The 16,069-nt window shown below is 48.5% G+C and overlaps 1 protein-coding gene across 1 annotated transcript in view; it reads left to right on the top strand.

Annotated features, from left to right (window-relative positions):
* PANK4 (pantothenate kinase 4) overlaps positions 1 to 16,069 on the top strand; it is a 53,562-nt gene that overhangs the window by 12,914 nt on the left and 24,579 nt on the right. The window contains exons 3-10 of the mRNA XM_015425302.1: positions 416 to 624; positions 2,984 to 3,167; positions 5,658 to 5,750; positions 6,744 to 6,897; positions 7,337 to 7,518; positions 11,709 to 11,790; positions 13,924 to 14,024; positions 14,661 to 14,816. Of these exons, the coding sequence (XP_015280788.1) occupies positions 416 to 624; positions 2,984 to 3,167; positions 5,658 to 5,750; positions 6,744 to 6,897; positions 7,337 to 7,518; positions 11,709 to 11,790; positions 13,924 to 14,024; positions 14,661 to 14,816 (1,161 nt within the window). The remainder of the gene's footprint in view (positions 1 to 415; positions 625 to 2,983; positions 3,168 to 5,657; positions 5,751 to 6,743; positions 6,898 to 7,336; positions 7,519 to 11,708; positions 11,791 to 13,923; positions 14,025 to 14,660; positions 14,817 to 16,069) is intronic.

Genomic DNA, 16,069 nt, shown 5'->3' with positions numbered 1-16,069 from the left:
GGGGTCTCTTCCCCCCCCCCCCCGATTTGTATTTCCCTTATATATCAAACCTATTGATGACTGAAGTATTTTGGGGGGAGGGGTTCTAAGAAAGCTGGAGGGGGGGGAATACTTGACCTGTCAAATGACCTGAACCTAAAGAGAACACGTTTTTAGACATGGGAAAATGTTCTGCTCAAAAACAAGCCGGGAAGATTTCCCTGACTTTCATTACTTTTTAGGATTTGTTATTTGTATGAAACACACAATGTATGTGAGTATGAATATGGCAGAAGGTTATGCGATGCAGCCAGGAGAAGGGGGAAAAAGACGATCCCTGAAATAACTTTTCAAAGAGGCCTTGTTAAGCAATGTTAAAAGTGAAAGACGGGAGGTTTTTCTTTAACAACAACAAAAAAATGTCTGGTTCCCAAAGGACGCAGAGAACGAATCACCGTACGAAATCACCGTTCAAGAGGAGATAACCGCCCGGCTGCATTTCATTAAGTTTGAGAACGCCTATATTGAAACCTGCCTGGATTTCGTCAAAGACCATCTCGTCAACACGGAAACGAAAGTGATCAAAGCCACGGGAGGTGGTGCGTACAAATTCAAAGACCTTATTGAGAAGAAGCTGGGACTGAAGTAAGTGGCAGCGGGAAGAAGCGCCTCCTGTGAGAACGGTTAGCCGTTGTCGGGTAGGGTTTGATTGCAGGGGTCACAAAATGCTCCCCTCCCTCCGAGCAGCAGAGTCCTGAAGGGGAAGGTGCCCTTTTGGGGGGGCTCCAACAGTGTATGCAATGGGGAGGGGGAAGTAGTTACAACATTGAAGGGATGCTATTTTCAATTTAGGCGCAGAAAGAGGTTTGTGTGGTAAATGAAAATAACATTATCCAGCAAACAATTGAATTTGGTAGAGAAGAGGAGGAGGAGGAGATTGGATTTATACCCCGCCCTTCACTACCCAAAGGAGTCTCAGAGCGGCTTACAATCTCCTCTCCCTTCCCCTCCCCACAACAGACACCCCGTGAACCAGGTGGGGCTGAGAGAGCTCTTTCGAGGACTGCTCCTGAGAGAACAGCTCTGAGAGGACTGTGACTGACCCGAGGTCACCCAGCTGGCTGCGTGTGGAGGAGTGGGGAATCAAACCCGGTTCTCCAGATTAGAGTCCGTCGCTCTGAACCACTACACCGAACTGGCCAGTCTAGGTCCGAAACGCTGTCTAGGATTCTGGTTTTGGAAGGGGCTGTCAGGTCACAGCTGTTTCATGGCAACCCAGAAGGGGTTTCAGGGCAAGAGACGTTCAGAGGTGGTGTGCCATTGGCTGCCTCTGCACAGCAACCCTGGACTTCCTTGGTAGTCTCCCATCCCAGTCCTAGGCAGGGCTGAACCTGCTTAGCTGAGGAGATCTGACAAGATTGGGCCAACCTGGCCCATCCAGGTCTAGAATTGTATGTAGAAATAATTCAGGATCAGCGATTAGATGGGAAATGTGCAGAATGTCAGATTCCACAGCCAACAACTGAGTACACACTTATCAGAAAAGTTATACTTTATTGGAGAGCTATAGATGCATTAACATAGGCACTGTTAAGAATGGCATCACCCCTACAAGCATAATGGGATATAGGGTATTCATGTGCACACCCCCCCTTCCTTTGGCCAATTGGCCACATTCCCGCGCGCGGGAGAAGGAGCCCCAGGCCGTTAGAGCCGAAGCTGAGAACCGAAAGCGCTCCCACGGTTCCCTTGAATCCCAGACACTACACCGCACCTGCAAGATAAGCAAGCATTACGGAAGCCAAGAAGGAATGCAGCAGACTTAGCAAGCTATCACCCCACCCCCAACCCTTATGGCAGCATAGCTGACACAGACTTACTTTACTCGTTTTCTTCTGGTGAGCCTTTGACATGTAGCGGGCTGTACAGTTTTTGCTAGTGGGCTTTGGCATTGGTATGTTAGAAGCATGGGGTAGGTTGGCTTTTAGGGGTGTGGGGAAGTCTGGAACTGTAACAGGGCAGAAGCCTCACACCTAAGCTTGTAAATAGCCACTCCCCTGGTCTCCAGTTGTAAGAATAGGCATGATGGGGAAACAGTACAAACCTTGGCAGGGGACAAAAATGACTGACATAGGTGGACTAGTAACCGGGCATTATATCTTGCAAATAAGACCTCCGCATTGGTCTTCAAATCAGTCTTTATTGCTCTCGGTCACCCAAGTATAAAACACATCTCACAGCTGCAATCACTCCCACTTCCTACCCCTCACTTATATACAGTCCTCTTAAAGAAACATACACCACACAGGGTTGATTTGAAGCTGAACAAGTGGAGCGGTGAATGACTTTCCCAGAAAAACTTTAACTCTCACCCCCCTGTGAAGTGGACTCTCCATTTCCATGGTTGTTCCATGCACCTACAAAAATGGATCAAAAATGTTCCGAGCAAGGGCCTCAGTTGTTGCCCTTTCACTCTGTTGGCTTTATGGTGTTACGTAGCCAAATCTGATGGACTGCATGAAGACATAATTCTGCCTGTGTGGTCCAGAATGGGCTGGGTTTGCTTCAAGAAGCAGCCTGTGTTTCACAAAGGGGGAAATGGTTCTGAAAATGATTCTGAAGTTGCAGGTCGGGAAACGAAGCCACTGGGGAAAAGGATAGCAAGGGCTGATGCTTCTTGCAAACCTCTCTTGTCTTCTCCTTTCCCCCACCCACTGTTTGCCCCTGAACATTTGTTACTGATGAAAATTTGCAATTGTATTAACTTTTGTGCCTGGCCTTATCCCTCATCCACTGGAATTTTATATCAGAAATGTCCATATTTCTTTTCCTGGTTTGTAAATGACAAAGGTTAGAAACGTTCTGTGTCTTGGACAGTGAAACCTGAGCTGGTTCCTGAGAAGAGCCATCTGCATCTGCCCCAGAACGCCATGCTTCTCACCCATGACTCTGATTTACAAATCCTTCTTTAAGTCTTTTAACCAGTGTTTCATTTTTCCTTCAGGGTTGACAAAGAAGATGTCATGACTTGTTTGATCAAGGGGTGCAACTTTGTCCTAAAGAACATCCCCCACGAAGCATTTGCGTACTTGAAGGATGCGGACCCAGAGTTCCGATTTCAGATGAACCACCCAAACATTTTCCCCTATTTACTTGTCAACATCGGCTCCGGGGTTTCTATAGTGAAGGTATGTAAAACCTTCTTATCAGTTTTATTGATGCTAATTGCATGTGCATTTTAACACATTAGTTCAACCAAAGATCTTCAAGTGGTTCCTTAAGAGCAAATGACAGCAATATAAGAAGGGTATGTAAACTAGGGATGTGCATTCGGTTAATCTGAACCGAATGCACCCCCGAAAATGGCCCATCCAGGCCCCTTTTGGGCTGCTGCGGGCTGATTCAGATTCTCTGATCTGAATCGAATTGCCGCTGGAATTCAGCGGCAATTCGGCCCCATTATGTCCTATGGGCCATTGAAGTCAATGGCGAAAACATAGGTTATATTCTGGGGGCTGGAGGGGAGGGGGGGGTTTTTGAGGGCACTCACAGAGTAGCTGCTGGAGCCTCTCCCGAAGATACCCACCAAGTTTCAAGAACATTGGATCAGATCAGGGGGTCCAGTTCTACGGACCCCCAAACAGGTTGCCCCCATCCCCTCCATTGTTCTCTATGATGGGGGGAAAGTAACTTTTCCCCCACGGTGCTGTTAGTGGCTCTGTGGGGGAGGAGGTTTGAGGGGAGGCTCCAAATTTTCAGGGTAGCTTTGGGAGCCTCTCCCCACATAAACCCCCATGTCCCAAAGCAATTGGACCAGTGGGCCCAATTCTATGGGCACCCGAACAGGTTACCCCCATTACCTCCATTGTTTCCAATTGGGAAACCCAGCCAGCAGCACTTAAGGCAGGCAAGCAGGCAGCACCCAGCAGTCAGACTCTCCCAGAGAATCTCAGGGAAAGTGAACTGTCTTGGGAGGTGCTTGTTTGCCATGAGAACAAGTGGCACATGCCAGAACAAGTGGCACTGTGGCAGTGCAGGCATGCCACAGCGCCACACAGAAACCCCAAAAGACCAACAGGAACAACATTTATTCCAGTCCTGCCCTGTATAAATTGATGGTGCAACTGCATTGGACCACTCACACCACACACACCTAGAAAAGAATATTTATAGCACTGGAAAAATGCAGAAAAGGGTAATTACAATGATAAGAGGAGGACACTTTCCCTATGAAGAAAGGTTAAGGTGCTTGGTGGGTATCTTGGGGAGAGGCTCCAGCAAGCTACCCTGCGAGTTTGGAGCCTCTCCCTCAAACCCCCTCCCCTCCAGCCCTCAGAATATACCCTATGTTTTCTCCTTTGACTTCAATGACCCTTAGGATATAATGGGGCTGAAATTGACATTCGGCTGGCGGAATCTGCTGGTACTGCCGAAATTGACATGAGGGAGTCTTTCTGCCCCTGAAATTAATTCTGCCTGATTTGGCCGAATCCGAAACGGGTTGAATTTTTTTTTTTGCACACCCCTAATGTAAACATTTGTAAGAATATCAAAATGATTATATCCACGGTCTTCCTGTAAGTAATATTGCAACAGTAATTCCTCAGCTGTTTTAGTAATCCAGTTATAGAGGTTACAGAAACAGATAGGCCTGGAGATAACAAGTTGTCTGTCCCTCACTGGGGGAATCCAGTTGTTTATGGAAACCCTTGCAGGAATTTTTCTTTATATCATGGGCAGTAAAGAAGATGCATTACATTTACTTATTTTTATCCCGTTTTCTTCCCTCGTCGGGATTCAGAGTGGCTTTTAGAACACCATTCTTCCCCGCCTGTATTTTCTCACAACAGCAGCCCGGTGAGGTAGGCCGGGCTGAGAATTTGTGAGGGGACCCAAGGTCACCCAGTAAACTTCTGTGTTGGAAATGGGGATCTGAACCCAGGTTGCCCAGGGTCCTAGCTGTCAAACTGCTGGGCAAGTTATTCTCACAGCACTCTCTTTGGCAGTGATATGTTTGTTGAGTTATAAGCAAGTCCCAGGTCTTCAGTACCGTGTCAGATCTAAAGATTTTGGTGGGTACAATCAAAGATATAGGTGATTCAAATGTAACCCCTCCTAAGGCCCACTCATACGTCACATCCACACAGCCTAGCTCCAGCGTCTCTACCCCCCCCCACCTGGGAAAATATATGATTCCATTATCTACTAAGCAAGCTGCCACCAGAACTCTCAAGGACATTTCTCTGGTAATAGAGGAAGGCTTCTTCGGAAGGATTACGCCTCTAAGATAGAGCAGCCACACACTCCACGGAATTCCCCTCCCCCAGCATCTATGGCAAACTGAGCAGAGCAAGGTTTGACACTAGCTGGCCACTGTATCCACTACACCACACCGGCTCTCTGAAGCAGTGGATCTTCAGTTCTGTCAAGTAGAGAGACGGACACGTCTTGGGCTTTTCAGATTTCTCATCAGGAAAAGGTCCTCTTTTCATAAAGTGAACTGGGAATATCCTACACGTATTTGAACAGAAGATCTTTCTGGCAGTAGAAAGAATCTGGAGAGGTGGGGAGGGAGAGAAGACAGTCCTAAAAGGTCTGTACTTCAGTATAGATGCGTTCGTTTTTGGGGGGGGGGAAACACTAATTATTTCCTTGCATGTTAATCTTGTCTTTGATAGGTGGAAACGGAGGATAAATTTGAATGGATTGGTGGGAGTTCAATTGGAGGAGGGACCTTCTGGGGTCTCGGAGCATTGCTTACAAAAACGAAGGTAATATGGGTGGACCCCCATTTCCGTCAGTTTGGTGTAGTGGTTAAGTGTGTGGACTCTAATCTGGGAGAACCGGGTTTGATTCCCCACGCCTCCACTCGCAGCTGCTGGATGACCTTGGGCAAGCTATAGTTCTGTCAGAGCTGTTCTCTCAAGGACAGTTCTCCCAGAGCTCTCTCAGCCCCACCTACCTCACAGGGTGTCTGTTGTGGGGAGGGGAAGGGAAAGGAGTCTGTAAGCCGCTCTGAGACTCCGAGTGAAGGGCGGGGGTATAACTCCAATGTCGTCGTCTTCTCTTCATATCATGGTGTGTGGCTAGGAAGTGTAGATTCTTCAACTGCATCTTAGAGAATGCATGGAGTACTCTCTGTGTTGTAGAGAATACTCATATTCATTGCCCTATGAGTAAAAGGCTGAACGGTAGATGTTCTTCCTTGATGAAGACATAGCTCTCACTGAAATGGTAGTCAGTGTCTTTGCTCTACTAGCATGGAAGGGGGGTCATGTGACTGAATGCTTCTCTGTACAACAAAGTTCCCTGCAAGCAGAGATTGAACACATTAGGGAGAAACCTAGGCTGGAATCCTTTCCCCTGACATGCTGGTTCCTTATGTGGAGGTATTATTCTGGGGTAGGGATGGAAGAGCAGTTATTGGAACCCCTGCTTGCAGTGTGAAGTGGTACGACCCTTTAAATCGAAGGTCTCCCCAGCACTTGTCATTGTGAGCTTCCCCACACCAAGAACATTATTTTCCCATTAATGAAATTACAGTTCCTGAAGCATTGCAAAATGCAGGCTACAAAGAGGCAGAGAGAGCTTCCACCTTTCCTTCCAATTGTTTTGTGACTCCTTGGGAAGGAGAGATGGTAGCACAGACATCCATGCCCCAGGTTTGATCTGCAGAGTTCCAGGTGTTAGGCGGTATCGTCTGCCGGACTCAAGAGGACGCTTGCATGGTAATCGGAGGGGTGTGTGCTTTTGTGTTTTGCTAGAAGTTTGATGAGTTGCTGCAGCTCGCCTCGAAGGGACAGCACACAAACGTTGACATGCTGGTGAAAGACGTGTATGGTGGCGCCTACCAAACTCTTGGGCTCAGTGGAAACCTAATAGCCAGTAGTTTTGGGAAATCTGCCACAGCCGACAAAGGTACGAGCCAAAAATAGAGTTTGTAGACTTCACACAACCAATAAGAGAACATAAGAACACAAAAGAAGCCGAGTTGGTTCAGGCCAGTGGCCCATACAGTCCAACACTCTGTGTCACACAGTGGCCAAAACCCAAGTGCCATCAGGAGGTCCACCAATGAAATCCACAAAAAACCAATGAAATCCACAAATGTGCAAGTGGATTAGTCTGCCAAGTTTCTACCTTGCCGTAAGTCACTTAATTGTTCTTAAGAGCTCCTGTCTTTGAACTGGAGATGAACAGACGTAGCCAAGCCTAGTCCCACAGTTGTATTCCCGATGTGCTGTAGAAGAGCCATTGTGTACCTTTTTTTAGATTGGATTTGTACCAGAATTTATTAACGAAAGACCTTTTGACTTCAATCGCCCCTCTAATATCTTTCTTTCTCACTTCTCCATAGATTTTTCCAAAGAAGACATGGCGAAAAGCTTGCTGCACATGATCAGCAATGACATCGGGCAGCTTGCTTGTCTTTACGCCAAACTCCACAACTTGAACAAAATATATTTCGGAGGGTTCTTCATCCGGGGACACCCCGTCACCATGCGCACAATCACTTACAGTATTAATTTCTTCTCCAAGGTAAGGACGGTTCGACTATTTCCACGAATCTTGTTAATACATCCGTGAAACACCGCTGGCTTTCAGCTTTGAGGGGATGTGTTAAGGTGGACTGTGTGTTTCCAGATGTACCACTGGCTAAAGCTGTGAGATCTGGCAGTCCTCAGCTGGAGTAGTACAAAGCACAAAAAACCGCTGGCTGAAATCACTAAAGGTGAACAAAAAATGTATAAAAATAATATTTTAATACCGAGGTCAATAACACAGTGACACAATAACCAAACACAAAGGGCAACTAGAATGTTAAAAGGGTTGGAACACTTTCCCTATGAAGAAAGGTTTGGGGCTCTTTAGCTTGGAGAAACAATGGCTGAGGGGTGACAAGATCGAGGTTTACAAGATGATGCATGGGATAGAGCAGGTGGAGAAAGAAGTACTTTTCTCCCATTCTCACAGTACAAGAACTTGTGGGCACTCAATGAAATTGCTGAGCAGTCGGGTTAGAACAGACAAAAGGAAGTCCTTCTTCACCCAAAGAGTGATTAACACGTGGAATTCACTGCCACAGGAGGTGGCGGCGGCTGCAAGCATGGACAGCTTCAAGAGGGTGTTGGATAAACATGTGGAGCAGAGGCCCATGAGTGGCTATCAGCCACAAGGTATAGATAGGAACTCTGGGGCAAGGGATGCACTGTATTCTTGGTGCTTGGGGGGTGGCAACAGTGGGAGGGCTTCTAGTGTCCTGGCCCCACTGCTGGACCTCTTGATGGCACCTGGTATTTTTGGCCACTGTGTGACAGAGTGTTGGACTAGATGGGCCACTGGCCTGATCCAACATTGGCTTTTCTTATGTTCTTATTGAATAAACTGGCCTCTGTATGTGCTACTACTGAGATTGGGTCCCACTGTAGCCTGTGGGTTTTGAAAAAGAATTATTTGAAGCACAGCATCTTGCATCCGGACTACGCGTCTCTACGGCTTATGGATTTCCAAATTATATGGATTTAATGTGTGTCAAGTTAGACTATGGAATTACAGTACAACAGGAGTGAGACACATTGATATTTTTGGGACTTTACTTCTCTGCGCTACTGTTGTTTCTTGTAAGAACACCTTGGCTTTATCTAGTTATATGGTCATTGCGTTATTGAACTCGGTATTAAAATATTATTTCTGTACATTTTTTGGTTCACCTTTAGTGATTTCAGCCAGCGTTTTTTTTTTTGTGCTTTGTACTATTTAGTGGATGCTGATTCCCCTCCTTTTTTTTTTTTGTAGTCCTCAGCTGGAGCCATTATAGCCCAGAAAATGAGCACTTTAAAAAAAGAAAGGTATTTTAAGAAGTAATAAACCATGACCTGGTTTGGGTTACAGCTTTTTCAGTAATGGAACTGTGGGTCTGGAAGGGGTTTGAAGTCCCCCAAAGCCCCGAGTTCTCAGACTCCTGTCGCTATGAGGATCCTGAGTCAAGAACACACTGTGTTCGAACGTCCTGCCGTCTTCTCTTTCCCTTTTTCCTCTCTTCGTCTCTCTCTCTCTCACACACACATTTTTGTCCAAGAAAACCCAGTCGTTGCCCCGGCCGTGCGTCCTCTTCCTGCAGATCTTCATTGGATCCATGAAAGGAAAAGAGCAGAGCCAGAATTACTTAGGAGGAGACTTGTTTTGGCACGCCCACCAAGGGAAAACAATTCAATGTTCCGAACACAGTGGGAAGGAAATGGCTGCAGTGAGAAGCGGCCGGTCTCTTGCCTCCTCTTGGGGAGGGACAGTGGCTCGGTGGTAGAGTGCGTGCTTTGCATGCAGAAGGTCCCAGGTTCAATCCCAGGCCTCTCCCACCTAAACAGCTGGGAGAGACATCTGCCAGAGACTTTTGCGAGCTGCTGCCCGTCGGGAACAGCAGCGGTGGGCTAGATCAACGGTCTGTCTCATTATCCAATCTCTTCTTCTTCTTCTTCTTATCATGAAGCATCAGTGGGGAGGGGCTGTGGCTCACTGGTAGAGAACACGCTTTGCGTGCATTCAGTCCATGGCGCCTCTGTCAGAAAGGAGGCCCCGGAGAGCCTCTGCCAGTCACCGTATGGAACGAAATGGGACAGCAGGCAGAGCCTGTATAAAGCCATTCAATCCCTGGTCCCTGCTAAAAGCCCCTTTTACCATTTGGTGGCTGTTTGGTTCTGGAGGAGATTGGATTTATACCCCGCCCTTCACTTGGAGTCTCAGAGTGGCTTACTTATTTATTTAAATTTATATCTCGCCCTCCTCGCCGAGGCGGCTTACATCATAAGATAACACCTCAATTAAAAGCCTATCAAGCATAAAACAGAACGAATAAATAACAGTCCTTACAAACTCCTTTCCCTTCCCCTCCCCACAACAGACACCCTGTGAGCAGTGTTCCCTCTAAGCTGAGTTTAGTGTGAGCTAGCTCACAGCTTTTTAGCCTCTGGCTCACACATTCTTGTCTCAGCTCAGGAAGGAGGGCTCCGGAGCGAATTAATTTATGCGGTAGCCAAATCACGCGCTCACAACTTTAATGGCAGTAGCTCGCAAAGCAGAATTTTTGCTCACAAGACTCCACAGCTTAGCGGGAGCATTGCCTGTGAGGTAGGTGGGGCTGAGAGAGCTCTTCACAAAGACTGCTCTTTTTCAAGAACAGCTGTGCCAGAACTATGGCTTGCCCAAGGTCATCCAGCAGCTGCAAGTGGAGGAGTGGGGAATCAAACCCGGTTCTCCCAGATTAGAGCCTGCGCGCTTAACCACTACGCCAAACTGGCTGTCATACTGTTGGTCTGTGTCATCTCCATCATTTGAGCTGTGGTCAGTGGTAGAGCCTCTGCTGCCTGGCACACAGAAGGTCCCAGGTTCAGTCTCTAGCATCTGCAGTTAAAGGGACCAGGTAGGAGGTGATGCGAAAGGCCTCTGCCTGACATCTCGGAGAGCTGCTGCCAGTCTGAGTAGAGAAGACTGACCTTGATAATCAGTGGTCTGATTCAGTCTAAGGCAGTGTCCTGTTTATGTTCATGAGCCGCAGCTTTGCATGCAGAAGGTCCCATGTTCAATCACCGGCATGGTGGAGTGGTTAAGAGAAGCGGACTCTAATCTGGAGAACCGGTTTTGAGTCCCCACTCCTCCACTTGAAGCCTGCTGGGTGTCCTTGGGCCAGTCATAGTTCTTTCAGGACTCTCTCAGACCCACCCAGGGCTAGTTTTGGGCAGGAACGCACAGGAACGGAGTTCCAGCTGGCTCCGGAGTTGGCCACACCCAGCAGGAACACATTAGCATAATAGGCCACACCCAACCGCAGGAACTCATTAGGATTGGCTACATTAGGGGTGTGTGGCCTAACATGCAAAGACGTTCCTGCTACAAAAAAAGCCCTGGGTTTTGACAACAAACAAGGTAAACAGAAGCAAAAGGTGGGTGTGGCTGGATGACCACACGTCTGGTATCATGGGGGTGTGGCCTAATATGCTAATGAGATGTGTTGTCAGGGGTGTGGCCTGTTATGCTAATGAGTTTATGCTGTTGGGTGTGGTCTATTATTCTAATGAGTTCCAGCTGGGCTTTTTCTACAAAAAAAGCCCTGGACCCACCTACGTCATACGGTGCCTGTTGTGGGGAGAGGAAGCCGCTTTGAGACTCCTTCGGGTAGAGCGACGTGGGGTATGAAAGCCAACTCTTCTTCTTCCTCCACATGAAGCCAGCTGGGTGACCTTGGGCCAGTCACGGTTCTCTCGGAACTCTCTCAGCCCCACCTACCTCACAAGGTGCCTGTGGTGGGGAGGGGAAGGAAATTGTAAGCCGCTTTGAGACTCCTTAAGGTAGAGACAAGTGGGGTGTAAAAACCAACCATTCTTCTTCGTCTCCGAGTTAAAAGGACCAGGCAGCAGGTGATGTGAAAGGCCTTCACCTGAGACCCTGGCGAGCTGCTGCCAGTCTGAGTAGACAATACTGACCTTGATGGGCCAAGCGTCTGAGTCAATACAAGGCAGCTTCATGTGTATTACTATAAGCAGTTTCTAGGCGCATTGGTTGAAGAGCCACACCCTTGCAGAACTGATTGCCTTATTATATAATTTCACCCCCCAGGCAAAAGTTGCCAAACCGACTAGATTTTTAGACAACAGTAATAAATCCAAGTCGTACCGAGAAGCGCCCATTAGCTCTGAAGGAGGCCCTCCAAACCTAATTGTTCCCTCTCGTGGCAGGGGGAGGTACAGGCGTTGTTCCTGAGGCACGAAGGCTACCTTGGAGCCATCGGGGCGTTCTTAAAAGGAGCCGAAGAAGACAGTAAGTACAGCGGCAGCGCCGTCCTGTCCCCGCAGTGTTCCAGAATAGCCAAGCGGGCGTCTGTGGGGAGCTCAACTCTTCCTCCCTCCTCCTTGGAGAAGAGTTGAGCTTAGCAAGGGAAGTCAGTTGGGCTGTGGTTGTCCCTTCCCCGACCCCCGTGTCGCACGCCTGGGTTTCTGGGCACCGAGTACCAGATTTCTCACTCCATTTACTGTGGCAGGTTTAAAGGCTTTGGCCGGCGCTTCGGCCTCTGTGTCCCTGCCAAAAGTGACCGCTCCTCTGAATGAAAAGGCGAGAGGAGAGGAAGGCCGGGGCTTCCAACCGGGACTTCTCCTCCAGCGGGGCACAGTTCAGATTATACTAATTGGCTAGAGGAGCCGGGAAGTGTCATTTCAGGCTTCAGTGGTTGTGCCCCTTCCCTCGTTAGTGTGTGAACCCTGTTTGTGTGTGTTGGGGGGGACACACACACAAGATAAAGGCACTGTCTCTGCTCAGCTTAATTGCATTTGCGACTGCTAGTAGTCAGAGGAACCGCCCCAAGCGCAACTTGTAACGGTGACCGTTTTTCTCTCTGCATCCCCCCCCCACAGTTATCAACCGCTGTGTATAAATTCGATTGCACACATATTAAATATTTTCCCTATAGTCTGCAGAGCTAGCTGTCCAATAAATATACAGCACAACAGTGTCACTGTATTGTATGTTTATTTAGAACTACAGTTACAAAAACATTAACTGGAACGCGATTGATTTCCTTATCACCTCCCCACATGCACCACACAGAAAGGCCAAAATAGGCATAAGCCAATGTCCCTCAAAGATATCAGGATAGCAACTCAAAAAGTACAGTCTATCGCAGGGGTGTCAAACATAAGGCCCGGGGGCCGGAAGGGGCCCCTTCAGGGCTTTCATGCAGCCTGGAGCAAGGGAGGGAGTATGTCAGACTTCACACCCAGCTCTGTTTGCCATAATAAAAGGGGGGAGGGGAGTTCCTATGGGTAGGGGAGTGCTAGATGTGTCTGTGTGAACCATTTGCTTCTAGTGCGTGACTTCTCTAAGGATGACACCTCCCTTCCAATGGGGGGGATGCCTTGAGACTGTTTGGAGCCTGCTTGCTTTGTAGGTAGTGGGGACTGCGTTCCCATGGGGGGGCGGGGTTAGATGCAAAGGCTAGGCGTGATGAATGTGACGGGTGCGTGCGATCTGCTATTGGGGAGGGGTTTCTCTGGATTGCCTATATTATCAGAGTACTCACCAGAAATCCTTAGTTCTAACACAAGGATGCTTTAGCCTGAAACTTGTTTACTTTTCTCAATAAACGAATCTTTTGCTGAAGAGAGTGTTGTTGAGAGCTACTCGGCCAGGAGTCTGACAGAGTACCGGGGGGAGTGGGAGGAGCCACTCCACTGTAGCTTCAGCGCGGCCGAACAACCTCGTCCGCAGCAGTCAAGGCACACATAACCAGGCCCGACAAGGTGACGTTTATGTTAGATCCGGCCCTCGTAACAAATGAGTTTGACACCCTCTCGTCTGTCGGCTGCAGTGTGCAGATGTAAACGCTGCCGATGCATATTAGGGTTGATGATTCTCCTTTCTTCTGTTCTTCGTCAGAGTACCGTTATAAGTCTGCACGAGAAGCTTGAGTCTGGAGCCTGATTCTTTTCTTGAACCATAATGCCCAGCCTCAGCTCGAGGAGAGGAACCAGCTCATGCCCTTTTGTATCCCCCCCCCCAGCAAATAGTGTTTTTTTAATTTATCAGTTGTGTCTGTTTTTTCCGACTATTTGTAGCATTTTGAGTACCGTTTATTTGTCTGATTGATTCATTTGTACCCTGCTTTTCTCCCCAACGGGGACCCAAAGCAGCTGACATTTTATCCTCACGACTAGTGTTCCCTCTAAGCTGAGTTCGTGTGAGCCAGCTCACAGGTTTTTAGCCTCCGGCTCACGTATTTTTGTCTCAGCTCAGGAAGGTGGGCTCCAGAGCAAACTAATTTATGCAGTATTTTTGCTCACAAGACTCCACAGCTTAGAGGGAGCATGGCTCACAACAACCCAGTGAAGTGGGTTAGGCTGAGAGAGTGGGATCGGCAGGCACATTCATTCCCTCTTTTTGCTTTGTGCCCCCTCCTAGATCCCAACCAGTACAGCTGGGGAGAAAACTACGCCAGCAGTTCCGGCCTGATGAGCACATCGCCCGACATCTGCCCCATGCAGCGGGAAAGGAGCGGCACAGTGAGTGTCATTGGGACAGAGCCACACAGTTTTCCCCCTCCATCCTAATGCGCAGCCAGCTTTCTGTGGAGCAGGGCATGCCTTGTGCGCGGCCAACCCCTTGCGTTGGCAGCCCCAGGCAGGGAGCAACACAAGAAGGCTCAGCAAGTCCCCGTTGCAGGGGAGGATAATATTGTATGTATCTGCAGTGGCTCAAGTGGTTAAGATGCTGAACTGCAGGCTGTGGAAGGTCGGTAGTTCAGCAGTTCGAGACCCGGGTGCCGCATGACGGAGTGAGCTTCCGTCTCTAGTTCCAGCTCCTGCCAACTTAGCAGTTCGAAAGCAAGACATTGCAAGTAGATAAATAGGTACCTCTTCGGTGGGAAGGTAGCAGCGTTCCATGCGCCTTGGTGTTTAGTCATGCCGGCCACATGACCACGGAAATGTCTTCAGACAGCGCTGGCTCTTCGGCTTTGAAACGGAGATGAGCACCACAACCCTAGAGTCGGATTCGACTGGTTTTCGAGCAAGGGAACCTTTACCTTTATATTTATCTAACTTTTAATTGACTTGAATACACACGGATCACTGGTCCGGTCTGGGTTTCACTGTGTTTTTTTCCATAACCTTTCTCTTCTACCTCCATCCTGTGTCCAGTTTGACATGTTGGAAATGGATCGTTTGGAGCGAACGCTGGTCAACCTGCCCTTGCTGAAGGACCCATCTGTCTACGTCCCTGACACAGTTGACCTGACGGATGATGCCATGGCCAGGAAATACTGGCTCAGTTGCTTCGAGGATGCTTTGGATGGGGTGAGGACCATGCATAAAGTTGACCTCTGCGCAGATCTCATTGCCAGCTCCCATACGAACCTGCCGGTCATGCTGGGACCAGCAAACCATGTCCAGCTTTTGGTTTTCATTGGGCAAAATGTTCAGGGCATCTTCTACACACAACAGGGCCTTATCGGTGGTGGTCCTAGAACTGCAGAATGCCTTCCCATGGGAGATCCATTTAGTCCTCAACCCAGACACCTGGAGCACAGTGGCCTCTTAACAGAAAAATTCTGCTTTGCTGCAAAGTCTTTCTTATACCTGATGCTGTTTTGCCATCTTGACTCGATAGTTTAATGTTTGATTTATGTATTTATGGTGTTTTGAACTTAGTGGGGTGGTGGTGGTTATAATGTCTTGGCTATGTATGAGTTCTGCATTGCGCACTGCTTTGAAATCAATAGATACATGGGTTTACAAGAAGTGACAGACTTCTTGTGTAGAAAACTGGACCTGTGTTGGGTCGTGAATTCAGTGAGGGATGTTTGTGGAAACTCTGAAATTACACTGGGGTTCTGTGCCTAGGCATCCATGTGCGATATGAAGTCTCTTTAATTTTTCTAAGCTTCGATCCTCCTTTTTATGACTTCCATTCTATCGTGCATTTGTGCTTTCCGTTTCTCAAAAGAACAGTTTTGGAATATTTTCTGTAACCAGAAAAGTATAGTTGTTGTATTACCGATCTGCTACTGCAGCCCTTTCATGATACTCTGTTTTGTTCTGCTTATCTTCAGTTGGTCTTGCCTTTTATCCTCTTTCCCCCCCCCCCCCATTGGATGTAATATGCTTGTTGGGACTGAATGAATATTTTAGCAGTATTCCCCGTCTTCCACTGCATCTCCCCCCCCCCCTTGGTTTTGCTGGAACTCAGCGGCTGATTTTGTCCCGCTGGTCTCTTTCTTACTTTGGGTCTGGTCACATGGCGCTGTAAATGCGCCTTGTTCCCGCTGTAATTTAAACGGGAATATTTTGTTCCAATTTTACGTGTCTACACCACCCCTCAAGAGCCATCCCTCTTACCGGCTGCTAGCTGTCCCCCTCGCCCTCGTCCCCATCCGGCGACGGCAGCAGCTGCTCCTGGGAGGCCGCGGGGCTGTCCTTGCCATCGGCCCAGTCGCCACCAGCCTGGGGTGCCTTCTCCCGGTGCTTCTGGGTGGCCAGGAGGTCAAGGCCCAGTAGGAAGGTGCATGGCGCGAGCCCCTCCGGCGGCTCCGGGCGCGCGCACCTGTGTG

Source organism: Gekko japonicus, unplaced genomic scaffold (assembly GCF_001447785.1).
Source record: "Gekko japonicus isolate JY-2015 unplaced genomic scaffold, Gekko_japonicus_V1.1 scaffold135, whole genome shotgun sequence".
Classification (NCBI taxonomy): Eukaryota; Metazoa; Chordata; class Lepidosauria; order Squamata; family Gekkonidae; genus Gekko; species Gekko japonicus.
Note: the sequence above shows the minus strand (reverse complement) of the source record. Positions and strands in the feature narration are given on the sequence as shown.